At 35.4% G+C, this 15,208-nt stretch overlaps 1 protein-coding gene across 1 annotated transcript in view; it reads right to left on the minus strand.

Annotated features, from left to right (window-relative positions):
• Positions 1–15,208, minus strand: part of FBXO8 (F-box protein 8) — a 37,373-nt gene that overhangs the window by 8,068 nt on the left and 14,097 nt on the right. Inside the window, exons 2-3 of the mRNA XM_043890818.1 lie at positions 14,745–15,081; positions 13,036–13,162 (exon numbers count right to left, since the gene is read on the minus strand). Coding sequence (XP_043746753.1) covers positions 13,036–13,162; positions 14,745–15,073 — 456 coding nt within the window. The 5' untranslated portion in view covers positions 15,074–15,081. The remainder of the gene's footprint in view (positions 1–13,035; positions 13,163–14,744; positions 15,082–15,208) is intronic.

The following is a 15,208-nucleotide window of genomic DNA, read 5'->3' on the forward strand; positions in this document are numbered from 1 at the left end:
AAGATGAAGCTATTTAGGAAAGAAGAAAAGATTAAGACATTGAGACATCTAAAGAGGTTAAGACTTGTGACATCTGTGTCAGAAAGAAAATAAACACTGTGTGTGGTTTGAGTGAAGACTTTAAACTGATGAAACTTAGAACTTCTTGCCCCCCAAAATGCATACTGTCAGGTTTTCAGTGATAGAAATTAACAAGTATCAGAGTTTGAATCTAAGAATATATAAAAATAGTGACTTTCAAGGGGTCCCTTTTCACATAGTAATGGGAAAAGTAGAAAACTAAGGCATGAGCAAGGTGAGAAAACTGAATACAAATCTACTGACTTAGTGTATTAGTACGTGTGTGTGTGTGTGTGTGTGTGTGTGTGTTAGCCGCTCAGTCATATCCAGCCCTTTGTGACCCCATGGATTACAGCGCATCAGGCTCCTCTGTCTATGCAATTCTCCAGATAAGAATACTGGAGTGGGTTACCATAGGAGAAAAAAATGGCAAAATTAATGGCAAAAAAGTAAGAGAACATAATTGGAGCTGCAAGTAGAGGAGAACGGGGGAAGGATCAAAAATACAGGTGGGGTCTAAGACACTTCCTCAGCCTGGAGGACAGGATGGCGTACTGGTTCAGAGACAGATGTCTGGAGAAACCGTTAAAAGACAAAAACAGAGTGCACGTTGGTTTTCTTTTTAGGGAAGATAAGCCATCCAGAAAGAGTTGGACAAGAGCAAACTCTTGGCTCCTCGAGCAAAATGGTAAAGATTTCTATCAACAGTGGTGGAGGGTATAACAGGAAATCCATTAGAAATAAACAAAAGGAACGGTAAGCATCAATGAAAACCCAAAAGAAGTTAAGGTGAATTCATCTCATCTCATGTCAAAGCTTTAAACAGAATACATACTTTCAGTGATTCAAAGATTAAAAAAAAAATCAAGAAATTCTGTAAAGCATTCTCTATGGAGTACGTCACTAAAATTTATTATGCAAATGACAGCACCAAGACAATCTAATTAGAGTGGTAAGTTGTTTAGACATAAGATTTATTTAGGTGGCAAACACAAATAAGTCAAGAAAACATATACAAATAGCTAAAACGAATATTAAGAAGGAATTCGGAGTGAAGAATGACATGTTGAAGCTCAGTCCCCTACACAATGCATCTTCCCATTTTCTTATAAGAATGCCTCTTTCACACAGCAATTTCTGTTTAAGATATACATCCTTTGTTTTTCTTTTTTTCCTTTGTTTTTCTTCTATTGTACTAAACTCATGTTTTTGTCTCCTATTTTTAAAAATCAAATCATTATTACCCATAGTGTACTTCAAAGGCAAAAATCTACTATATCTATGTTCAGAACCAAAAAATATATATTTGGGGACAAAGTGAATTCTAGGAAACTAGACATGTAAAGTACTGACTTCTGCTGTGAACCTAAAACTGCTCTAAATGATAAAGTCTTAATATATATATATATTTTTTTTTAAGTGCTGAATACTAGTACTGAAAGTACTGGCAATTGGCCCAGACACTTGGTAGAAACACTGTGTAACAGTTGGTATCAATAGAAAAAAATCACTAATAAAACAAAACTGACATACTAGGGAGTATCTTTAATGTGTTTTCCTAAAGAACAACTTAGGAAAGAAATTTAGTGAAAAAAGTTGCTTTAACTAGTTTTGTTCAAACTTACTGTTGTATAAAACGTAAAAACCAAGTATTACAACTACTACTTTTCAGGTAATAAATCTGTCCTTTGAGCCTTACACAACAGAAAGCAAACTGGACACTGCATTTAATTTCCTTTTTAAAAGGACATCTGAAAACTTTTAGAATAACAGTCCTTAAATTTTAATAATAAATATTTATAAAATGAAATACTTCAATCTAGATTTCTAATTTTTGTTTCAATATGGAACTGATCTATTAATAGTCAAGTGTACATTTTAACCACAGGGGAATGAGCAATTGAAATGTAACATTTTCATACTAAAAAAAATAAAAATAAGATACTATATTGTAAAAGCTTTAATTTTAAAATTTTAATTATTTCTAAAAAAAAATTAGCACATCAGGGGTAGCCCTCCACAGGTCAGAGTATTCCCATTGTCTTATTTGAAAACAGCAGCACCAGTGGGTAAGATGACAGCTCTGATACTATTTCTCCTTTTTCTAGTGCTATCATAATTGCTAATAAATATGTAAAATGTATTAATATTAGCCAGCCCAGAATTTCTCATTCTTCCTATTTATTTAGAGAACATGGGCACTATAGTTAATGGAAAAAACACGTCTAGAAATTCTTCTAGGGATATATACTCTGCAAATTAAAATATCAACACTTCGTTTTTTAGCTGAAGTAAAATAAAGATTATATTACTTAAAGGGAAAGTTTTAAAACTAGGTATCCATGTTTTTATGCTGTCATTTCATTTCATTCTACCCACTAAGTTTAGCTATTCCATTCTCTTGTGTATAACACTGTCCTTCAGCATGTAACTTCAGAAATGTCACACAATACTTTTACTCATGGCAATTTTATTCATGGTAATTTAATTATGGTTAATCTAATCAATAGATTGAAAAGACTAAAGGAAAAGCTCTGACCAAATTTTTAAAGTTATCTAACTGGAATTGGTCAGAACCCCATATTCTGTTTGGAGGATGATGAAAAGTCATGAGTATGGAATACGGACTGAAGTCAGCTTATTCATGGACCTGTTTCAGTTGGCAAGGATTTCAGTCTCCATAAACAATTTATGGAGGGATTTTGGTACATGAAAGTACACAATGCTGAGGAATTGCCAAGAACAGTCACACCTATGCCCTAAATTATTTGTAGCTATTAGAAAATGTCAACAGGAAACTCAAGAAAAGCAGGGATAGTTCAAAGAAAATAAAAAGAAAAATGGAAAATCACCTCTAATGGAGTCCAGGAAAAAGTAGAGGAGAGGTGGAGGACAGATCTCTCTGTTTCTTTTTCATAGGAGAGAAAGCAATGCCATCAGACAAAAATAACATGAACTTCATTGTCTAAGATTTCAAATAACACTACAAAGTTCCTATTCATTGGTTCTAATAGCCTCAAACAGAAAGCAAGCTGTATCTGTGAGTTCTAAGATTCCCCAGGAGTCACATCCATCACTGGGACAGACCACTGCATGAAGATGATGTTACTTCCAAAGTGATGTTACTCAGTTCACTTCAGTTCAGTTGCTCAGTCATGTCCGACTCTTTGCGACCCCATGAACTGCAGCATGCCAGGCCTCCCTGTCCATCACCAACTCCCGGAGTTTACGCAAACTGATGTCCGTTGATTTAGTGATGCCATCCAACCATCTCATTCTCTGTCGTCCCCATCTCCTCTGCCTTCAATCTTTTCCAGCATCAGGGTCTTTTCAAATGAGTCAGTTCTTCGCATCAGGTGGCAAAAGTATTGGAGTTTCAGCTTCAACATCAGTCCTTTCAACAAATATTCAGACTGATTTCCTTTAGGGTGGACTGGCTGGATCTCCTTGCTGTCCAAGGGACTCTCAAGTCTTCTCCAACACACAGTTCAAAAGCATCAATTCTTTGGCTCTCAGCTTTCTTTATAGTCCAACTCTCACATCCGTACATGACTACTGGAAAAACCACTGCCTTGACTAGACAGACTTTTGTTGGCAAAGGAATGTCTCTGCTTTTTAATATGCTGTCTAGGTTGGTCATAACTCTTCTTCCAAGGACTGTCTTTTAATTTCATGGCTGCAGTCACCATCTGCAGTGATTTTGGAGCCCAAAAAAATAAAGTCTGTCACTGTTTCCCCATCTATTTGCCACGAAGTGATGGGACCAGATGCCATGATCTTAGTTTTCTGAATGTTGAGCTTTAAGCCAACTTTTTCACTTTCACCTTTCACTTTGATCAAGAAGCTCTTTAGTTCTTCTTCGCTTTCTGCCATACGAGGAGTTAAATTACTACTAAAAGTTAAATATAGCAATCATTATTGTAATTATATTGACAAAATTGCTGGTAGGCTATGTAAGCTTCTAGAAAAAGTACTATCTCTAATCTGTCTGTAAATTAGAAAAAGATAGCATTAATCAAAATATGGAGATAAATCTCTATTAGGTTAAGGTATGGTTACTAACACTTCAAACTAATGACAAAGTGACACATTTAAGCACTAATGTTATGTCTAGAATTCCTGCTTTATAAAAATCACAAATATTTCACTTGCAATATGTGCATTTATAGAAATACACATACACACATACATATATAGCTATTTAAATGACAGACTTTGACAAACAAAACTTACAATTTTATATTATCTGGAATGTACATTTATAAATATATTTTAACAGCTCTGAAGCAATTTTCAAATAAAGAAGACTTTAAATGTTTTCCTGACTGAGAACAAATGAATACTTTTAAAAGGACATTAAAATAAAAAAAAAAAAGATTTTTCAAAAACCCAAATCTTATTAATAGAGAAGTTGGGGTTTAAATAGTAGTTTTGCTGCCATCACATGTGCATACTTTTTCATGTAACTGAAGTCTCTGTTCATCCTACCACTATTTCAGCCCAAACATGTTTAAATTTGAGCATAATGTTGTATGTACCTCGATTTATTGCTTAAAATTTCTTTTAAAAGATTAAACTAAGCCCTATCACTGAACCAAAAAGTTACTGGTTAATAACACTATTATTAAAATATGCAAAAACTGCTCATCACATGTCAGAAAACAAAATTAAAGGCAAAGTTTATCACTATCTAAAGCTAGAAGATGCTGGTGTTTCTGATACATACTTGATGAAGGACCATTACTCAGGTGTCAAATATTTATCTGCTACAATCCAAAAGTTCCAGGAGACACAGAACCCCTAAGCCTAGAGCAGTACCTGCTGCTGACACTATGGTGTGTGCAGTTGTGCTTGTAGTATAAAATAAAGCTACAGTTTGGTGAGCACTAAGCATTTAACACATACTATTTCATTAAATCTTGAAACCACCATGATATACATACTATTATTATCCCCATTTTGGGTTGGGGAAATTGAAGCACAGAAGTAGGGCAAATAATTTGCCTGAGGTCAAAGTCATATACCTAGAAAGTGAAGAGATACTTAATAAGTATCTGTTGAATGAAAGCACAACTCTTTCTATATAAAGCTTCCAGGTGACTTTCAAGAGAAGCTGTAAACTTGTTAAGGATTATATAATTCAAACAGGGGGGAGAAAAGACGACTGTAACATAAAAAAGAAAAAAAATAATGTATCTAAAACCTATGAGTTGGACAAGTACACCATAAACACCTCAAATTATAAACTCATAAAGGTTGAAATCACTATTCCAAAAATAAAAAGCGGCATGTCATTCTAATGGTATATTTAACTGCTAATAAGTAGTTCAGAAAGATCTTAAGACTTTTGTTATATAGAAGGTATCTCTAAAAATCTTATAAAATGGACAAACATTACATAATCTTATGGATAAATGTACACTACAACTAGCTGGTTGAAAATGCATAGTGTTTCTTTTATACTTCCACATTTCAAAGCTGCAATTAAATTGATAGATGGTGTGCAACTGATGAAATCCAATAATTGAGGAAATACTGTCTTTTCAATTTCTGATAAAGCAGTCATACTTGAGTGACATCTACTGTGACACTGGTAGCAACAATTTCAAATTCAGGAAAGACACACAGGGAGACAACTACCTCCGATGGTAAAGCTGAGAATTTAAATCTAGCAAGTGATGTCAAGTTTCACTGAAACTGTGTTTACATCAGATAAAGAACACTGGAGAGGTGTCAAGGTGGTCAGATAGGGTATAATAAGGAAATAAAAGACAAAGAGAATTTCCTTGGAAATGTACTTAAAACATTAATACAGTACTGCAAAGTTTCTAGGAACATATATCTAAATTGGTAGCAAAATTCATACAAAGAAAAAATCTCCCTGATTTTTAGCATTTCCTATTTTAAAATATGTAGTACGACTGCTGTGGTGTCAAAAATATTATAATTAAAATATACTAATTTTATTCTTTCCTGTAGTTCTTAGTCCTCAGTACACTGTGCATTAATTTCAGTATGCTTTCACTCCAGTAGCAAATGAGTATATCCTATAACACACAGAGGAAAACAAAAGCAAAGCCCATCAGGTGGTTTGGGTGATGAATAAATTATGGAATACTCTAGTCCTGAATCTTTTTCAATTAGATACAGACTAGAAAGGGGCCTGGGAAACTGATTTTCTCTGAAGTTTCTGAAAGGTTTATGCCAAGTCTATAAACGTCCTTCTGTGGACTGATTCTAAACCACGTGAGGGAATGACTTGGGGATGAGGGAGGGTACGGGAGGATGGTCAAAGATACAGTATGGTCAGGGCAAAGTGTAAAATAAAGTTGATCTAGTAGACACCAGACAAAACCAACACATGATAGATCAGATTGAAACAGGCAGAAACATACATACATATGCACATATCGACACATACATCATGTTGCCCTTAAGAGAGTTAATGTTTAGTATGACTAAACGTTTAGTTATGTATGGCTAATTTTAGTTTAGTATGACCTGACTAGCTGTTACCAAGTAGAAGGTTATTAACTTAACTAGACAGAGGTTAACTAATATTCAGTGTCTGAGAGGCAGAGTTTTTTTGTACTTTGACTCTAACGATGATCAAGGTAAAGGGATTTTGCTAATGAACAAGAGCATTTTAGGTCTTTTGAGTACATATATTTTTTTATAGAGGGGAAGGTATATTTGGTAAGGGAGTCCTCTCATTGTCAACAAGCTCTTTTTGCTCTAAATAAATTCTCATCAGCAAACTGGAGACAAAATTAATTTGCTAATGAGAACTAGCAATGTCTATTTTTCTGAAAAACTTGGTTCAGAATTACATGTCAAACTCCTAAGAGTTTGGATAACAGCAATGATGATGATTATGTAGCATTAGTATGTTTTAACTGCAAACAGCAGGAACCTCAATTCAAAAAATGTCCAGCAATTTATTGCCTTGTATAAGAAGTCCCAAATTACTAAGGCTCTAGGATTTTTAGGCTCACAAATGGACCATGGACCCAATTCTTCCTTTCCAGTGTGTCTTTCTTGGTGTGTTAACAACCTACATGGCTGCAAGGTGGTCACAGGTGTTCCTATCACTACATCCCTATGCACCCATGTCCAGAGGTACACGTGAGCACATAGAGCATACAGTACTCTTTCTTCCAATCTCACAGGTTGGCACTGGATTATATGGATGTCATGGAAGCCAAAGGGAATGAAAGCAACATGATTAGCTTGGGATAATCTATACTCAACTCCTGAGGAATGGAGCTGGGCTCTCAGCTGTTGAGGGTCTTTATCTAGTGAGGTGTCTAAGAGACCTCAGATTTAAATCCTGCCCATATAGGACTACAAGGATTTAAAAAAAAAATAACTTGCATAATAGAATATAGTGGAATTGGAAGGAACACTAGACATCTCCTGAGTTCCACTTATATTCTTTTGTTTTTCCACACTGTGTAGCAGTAACTATTGCCTTCTAGATTAGGTTTAGTCACTTCAACCACAGAATAATTATCTACGCTTGTACCTTTTTCCCCTCCCTTTAGGTCTATTTGCTCAGTGGCAGGAGGACCTAAAACAGCGAAAGGGTGGTCTCTGCAAGCAATCTGAATTGTTGTGCCTCTGGTGACAATACTCATGCCTTGACTATTAATGTCTCTAAACCAGCAGAGCCCCGGAACAAGGGAAGCGGAATCACACATTTTTTGAGTGGCTCACTAGTGAAAACAGTGCTGCAGACTCTTGGAAGCTTGCTCAAAGGCTCATTCACTCTTTCACTGCTTCCAACTCAGCCACAGTTGCTAAATCATTCTGAGTCTAAGCCAATCGCATAACCCTTTCTCTTAAGTTCTCCACTGGTCTAGAGGTGTTCCCATGATTCAGTTTGGGTCATAAGAAATGAAGCATACTGAAGCATACAGAAGCATACTGAAGGCTCCAGAAAAGAATTTTTTTCTCCTTAATCAGCATAAGGAACTTGAGGAGTTTGCTGCCAATCTTTGTGCTGAGGGTACTTTCATATAAGAATGTGATACCTTGAGTAGTGGTAGCCAGTCAACACATTGAGCTCTCCCTGTATCACTGAAACAACTTTGGGATACCCATTTTGGGTGTCTTCTGAAGCAAATAAATTTATATGGCTTAAACCATTATTAGGTTCTTTGTTCTTTCAAGCCAAAAACACCTAGATGAACCATACAGGGAAAGTGGGTACTACAGGTACATCATAAAATGTGGTACTGAGTGGAGCAGCACAGTGAAGGGGAGTGAGGACCCAATCATTCCTAGACATATTTTAGTTTGTGACATTAGCTAAGAGCTTAGGCATTCTTGCTCTGTGTTATGAGGCACTGTTTAAAGTACACCCATTTGACTGTCAACCTGGCTCAGGTTCTACTATATGGCTTACGTTTACTCCTGAGAGACTGATCTAATTTCAGTGGAAAGATAAAGTCAAACTTCAAGGCCTGCAGAGCTGGGATAAAACCCCCAAAAGCGGTACATTTGCCAAACTAAATAGTATCTGTTGTGGCCTGTCAATCTTCTCTGGGAATACCCCTGTTGCAGGAGATTTAATAGAGTTAGTGTAGAGAATGAGACACCAACGATATGATGACGAATGATCTGTTCCAAGTTATTGACAAAAATACTTAATCAGTGTCTACAGGTAGTTATTTGAATACAATATTGCTATCAGGTTTGATGTCCTACCCTTATTTTCCACACTTAACATGTTTGACTACAATCAAAATATAGAACATGAATAAAGAAAGCTCTTGGTTGTCTAGACTCAACTTGGTTTTATTATTTGTTGGGTTTTTTTTTTGTTTGTTTGTTTTTTTGTAACTAATACTATCAGACCAAAGGAAAGAGAACACAGAATTATAGATCCATAGACTTTAAATAGGAAAGGAGATTATAGGTAAAATAAACATCTTATAGCTGTCAGTGAATAATAAGGTATTTCCACCATTTAATCCAGGTTTATTTAATTCATTTAGAAACACATACTCATTCACACAGAGTAAGACTACAGATAATCTATCCTAGCATACCTCAGAATCTGTTCCCCAGAATGTTACTTTATACCCCTCCAGCCCACCTCGCCAAAAAGAGACTATGACAAATAAACTCACTTACAACACTTTCCTCTTAGATATTCACAATGGGCATCAATATATTATAAAGGCTTTGAAAAGTTATTCTTTAAATAAGTCAACTAATTGTAACTTATCATGATCAAATTTATTAGACTTGGGAAATACTTTGACTATGTCCATTATCTTGTGGAATAATTAGTCCAAAGAATACATTTGGGAAATGTGTATTTTCTGATGATATCAGAGTTTCAACCTCCAGGAAAAACGTCACTGTTCATCATTGTTTCTATGGTATGAAGTCATGGCAATGAACATTTTGGTGCTGTACATTGGAACAAAAAACTAAGATTTTATATATGAGACAATGTAAAAATTGAGTATAAACACCCAAGTCCTTTTCTATAATGAAGAATTCCTCCAAATTTCCTGTTTGTATTTTAGCTGGTCCAACAACAAAAAGAAGATGATCCCTTATAAATAACTGGCTTACACATTTCCATCTAAAATATATGCTTAGGTAAAATTTAAAATGTTTCTCATAATAGATTTTATCCCAGATCTGTCTAATAAAATACACATAATTGTATGCATGTGGCTCTTTTTACATGAACACAGGAAAAATGTGCTTATATAGTGTTTAAAAAGACTTCTTTTACCTGACCCCAATGAGGATATTGGTGCTTCCCTGATGGCTCAGACAGTAAAGCGTCTGCCTGCAATGCGGGAGACCCGGGTTTGACCCCTGGGTCAGGAAGATCCCCTGGAGAAGGAAATGGCAATCCACTCCAGTACTCTTGCCTGGAAAATTCCATGGACAGAGAAGCCTGGTGGGCTACAGTCCATGGGGTCGCAAAGAGTCGGACATGACTGAGCGATTTCACTTTAATGAGGATATTATTTTTAAAATTTATAAACATATATAGAAACAAAAATGAGCCTATAATATAAACTATGTTCACTACCAATTTCAGCCTCTAAATTTACAAATAACTATGTCAAGAAAACATTTATTACTCAATGGAATAAGTTACTGGTTGATAAGTAAAATTACTTTATTATAATAATGCTGGGGAATAAAATACACACATAACTCGGACATGCAGGGGAAATATGGCCTAATGTAAACAGATGATTTTTAGCACATTCCTTTACTAGAATGTGGTCACCTGCCACAAGGTACACAAGCTCATGCACAAGATCACGACTTTACATACAGCTGAGATCACACCGTCATGCATGTAACAGCAGCGTGCCAGACAATCGTACCACAGACTGTGCAGAAGTCCTCCCCCACCCCATGAGCCACTGCCAGCAGCTGCTGTGGAGTTTGGTTACCCATATCCGTGACATGAACGATGTCCTTTGGAGAATCTTGCTCCCTGTGGCTGTAAGTATTCTTATTTTTATAATATTTTAATGATGCTTGCTATCAAAATGTTAGGTACAGAACTAGAAATTATGGAAAAGTAGATTTATTACAATACTGAACAGTTATATACATCTTATCTCAGGTACTTAAACACCGCTTACATTTAAACATAACATCAAACGTAATTAATTTACTTCTCAGCCTTAAATAAACCCAAATAACACATCTGATGACAGTGCTCCAGTGAGGGGGAAAAATAATCAACCTCCATAGGTACTTTCTGATTGCTAGAACTAAAAAATCATGGCAAGAGTCATTCTAAGACCTGGCTGAAATATGACTCATATAGGTGAGTTCTGTATAAAAACATCTACTAAGATGATCTTTTGATTATATTTTGGTTGATTAAGCAACCAAACTGACATTGATTGTTTATCAGCCAATGAAAGCAAGTGTGGAATATTAAATAAAATACTTCTCCTCATTTCCCTGCACCTACAAGTGTACTTCAATGTCCTTCCATGCCTACTTATGTCCTAAGGGTACTCTGGTAAAGAGAGAATTCTATTTTGTTATTAGGCAACAGCTGCTTGCTGAGAGCCTGGGTGATGTTAAATAAAAGCATAGAAGCAGAATTCTGGAACCAAAAGTCACTTTGAATGGTTTAGTTCCATGCTGCCTGACAACAGTATGTGCCCCTTTCAGAACAGTGAATTCAATACTTCTGGAATGCTCCAGGATATCTTTGAATCAGGCCAGGGAGTAAAAGAAAGAGAATACAGCCAACTCTCAATAACAATGGGAGGTAGGATGGATAAGTAAAAATCTGAAGATCTAAAAATCTTATTTTTGATTAGTAACTTGAATCCCCTTTTTAAGCAAACATTTGACTTTTATAGTTTATTGTCAGTTAAAGAGGATTTTAATCTTACCTCTTTTCTCTGCCCCCCCTCCAAACACTCTAGAGGAGGTATAAAAGAACTCTATAGTCTGATATATGTAGCTGCAAAGATGGAAACATATTTTGACATCTAACTTCTCCAATTTAGATATTTAAAACTAATATAATATTCTAGTATATAAGGGCCTATCTATAGTTTCATTTTTGCATAAAAAGATGCTTTATAATTTATTTTAAAAATGGTACTCTTTCAGCAAGGAATGACTACTTACCATAATCAATATGAGCAGTTACATCCAGCTTTTCTGACTTCGAAAAGCTACAACTTAGTACTTACCAAGTTACACTTTCCTTAGAATGTAATATTTGCAGCTGATATGAACTGGGGATGACAGTTTTGCTCAACACTGGCATAACCCATGACTGGAGCCAGTATGACTTGGTAAATTAGTCCTAATAAGACAGGCCTGTAATAGCTGCCTTTCCTGATTCCCACATATCTAGAGTAAAACACCATACCCCGCTGCTTCAATTTTCTAGTAATCATCATTAAATTAACTCAAGACACTAATGCAAAATATTTCTTATGGTAACACTAGTCATATGACCTGTTTAAACCGGTAACATCAATATTATACTGGTTTTAAATGTATACTTTGAACTTTAACTTCTTATAAATCATTCTACTTTCACTAAAAGTATGTCTTCTATTCATTGAAAATAAAAGTGGTGAAAGAAGAGAACAAATATAACATATCTGTTCTTTATAACATATTTGCTTTATAACATATATACTTTGCTGTATATGTGGGGCTAAGACTTAATGATCCACCCAAAAGTTGTAGTTCTGAGTGTTACATAATTTCTATTAGATTTATAAGAATAAGAAACATTACTAAAAATCTGAACCTTTCCAGAATATATTGAAATAAGAATAGGGGAGAATGGGAGCCAGTGACAGAACTGTCTTCACATTTTGATCACTCATATGTTAAGAAAGGATTAAATAATTAATTCATTTCAAGCAGTTCTTTTTGATTCTCCCACTCTCCCTCTTCTTTATTTGTGTTTGCTTATTATCTTAAGAAAAAAAAGAATCAGATAATTAATGCAAAATTATGCAATTTTATAACAATCTATAAGTTGTTTCTATGTTATCATGGGATTAAGATTTTTAAAGGCATTATTTAAAGACATTTTGATGCATCATGAACTAGAAAAATATCCTTTGTATCCTCTGATAATCATAACTAAGTGGAAATGAGGAAATGAAGAAAATGCTGCAGATAAAGTCTGATGAATATATTTTGTGCTCTCAACTGATAATGTAGTGGTATCTCAACCAAATGCAGGCGATGGCTGCATGTGCCTCATGGAAGCTGCCATGAGCAGTGAGCAGATAGCAGATAGCAAGTGAGCAGATAGCAAGATTAGTACTTGACATCATAAGGAAGACAGAAATGACTAAGTCATACAGCAATAACTCCAAATACTGGACTTCACAGTGATTCAAAAGTCATGTTCAGGGACTTATAACTTTACTTGCAAATTTATTATGTTGGAACAATTAAGTTCAACAGTTACAAATGTTCAAATTCTTCACTTACCTCATCTGGGTTGGCATTAAAGGTGAGACTGCCTTCATCCAGCTGCATATACAACTTTCTGAAAGAAAATCCTAGAGGTGGGTTCTTGTTGTAAATGGAACAGTGACCCCAAGTGGATTTACACAGCCTGTAAGTATGATAAAAATCAGATGAGAAAACATGACCAGATTGGATCTTCTAAGTTAAAGACGTATATAAATGATAAAATAGTGATATGAAATGATATAAAATTGGATTTTACAGCTCTGAAGTATAAACTGCTTAATTTTATGCTTGTTTTATTTATTTACTAGAGTAAAACAGACAAACGCCTTCAATTTAGTAATTCTGACAACACTTAATAAATGTGAATTACAAAGATTAGTAATATTCGAGTCCCACTGAAGTTAAACATAAATGATGACAATGATAACAGCTAACATTTACCAAGTGCTTAACAGATGCCAGGCACTATTTAAAGCATTTTAATAGTATTAATTTGCTTAATCTTTACAACCATCCTATGATTTGGCACTACAGATAAAGAAACACAGACACCATAAAAAAGCTGCCCATGGTCACACAGCTAATTTGTGTAGAGGCAGGATCTGAATTGAAGGAACTTACTCTTGAGCTTGCAGTCCTGACGAAGAGTCTAAACAGAATTAAACAACTATGTGCTCCATTGTGAAATATAGTTGAGTGGGGGATGGGGGAACTGCTGGGTAGAGGGAGAAACTGTAATGCTGTAACTTTAATACTTAAATGAAAAGTTGCAACATTAAGATTAGTATATGTTAGGATATTGCTTTAAAACACTGGTTCTTTATTATCAGAGCTAACCATGACTTTTTACAAAATCTGTAATACTTAACATACCTCAAAACACACTGCTTCTATTAATACACATTGGGACACTTGTTTCCAATTTTGTTTAGGGGCATTAGCTACTGGTTATTATTTGAAAGCTAACCTTTCATCTTGTTACAATTCCTAGAAATTCTGGATGGATACCATAGTTTCACTTTCTGATATTCATTATTGATTTTTGACTCAAACTTCCAAATTTCCTTCTTTTCTCTCTCTTCTACACACACACACACACACACACATACACACACACACACACACACAGAGCTTACAGGAAAACAAGAAAGTTACTGTCTCAGCCTGTAACATCAAAATTTCTGAGGAAAGTGGGTAGAATATTCACTTTTACATGGGAATATCTTCTACATAGTTGATTTATATCATTGCATTTTTTCCCCCAGCCAAATGAGATGATTCTGTAACAGGGAGTTTGGTAACTTGTTTAGAAGATTATCAATATTTTAGCAGCCTTTTTAGTCTAGTCCCACAGCTTTTGACTTTTATTACTAAGCTATGTAAAAGCAACAGAACCTCCCCTAAATTAAAAAACAAAAACTAAGTCAGCCTTTAATTTATCAAAGAAAAAAAAATCCAAGAGTCAGAGATATAGGCATAAAGGGAGCATTTCTCTTAGAAATGAACAATCCAGATTAAAATCCCAAATGAAAACTATATTCTGATTGAGTTCTGATAAGCAAAGAAATAAACTTTTTTAACAAAGTTCAAATATAGGACCATAAATTAAGTTTGATGGGAATATTAAAAAGGAAAAAAGCAGCACTCCACCCTTCAAAAAAAAAAGCATTTAGGCAAGGTTATACTTAGAGATATCTGGGTCAAATATGGTGAGTTGAACTTACCCTTGCCAGAGAAGTTCATCATTGGCCAGGTCCTGCCAAACGCAGGAAGCTAAGCAGAGGTCGGTTGCATTCAGGTAGGACAAGATGGTAAAGCTTAGTTCGGGAGGCAGCATTTCCAAATTAATGAATCCTTCCTGTTCTTTAGACTTTCTTGTCTTCAGAAGATGATATATGTCAATGCCCCCCTGGACGTGTTTGCGATGACTGGTGTGAGACATGTTGCTGGCAGCCACCCTCCTGCTCTGCTCTCTGCTGAGGTAGCCTTGCTCACCGTAGCCTTCCTGCTGTAGCTGCTGGTTTCTGGCCACTCTCCACAGCCCCTGACCCATCTGCAAGCCTGGGAGAAATGCCAGAATGGAGTAAGGCTCCATTAAGAAAGTAATCCACCTTTCCCTGCGGTACGACAAGTCTACATGAAGCATTCGTTTATCAGAATTAACATGCCTCATTAAAACATATTAAAT

Source organism: Cervus elaphus, chromosome 29, assembly GCF_910594005.1.
Source record: "Cervus elaphus chromosome 29, mCerEla1.1, whole genome shotgun sequence".
In the NCBI taxonomy this organism is placed as follows: domain Eukaryota; kingdom Metazoa; phylum Chordata; class Mammalia; order Artiodactyla; family Cervidae; genus Cervus; species Cervus elaphus.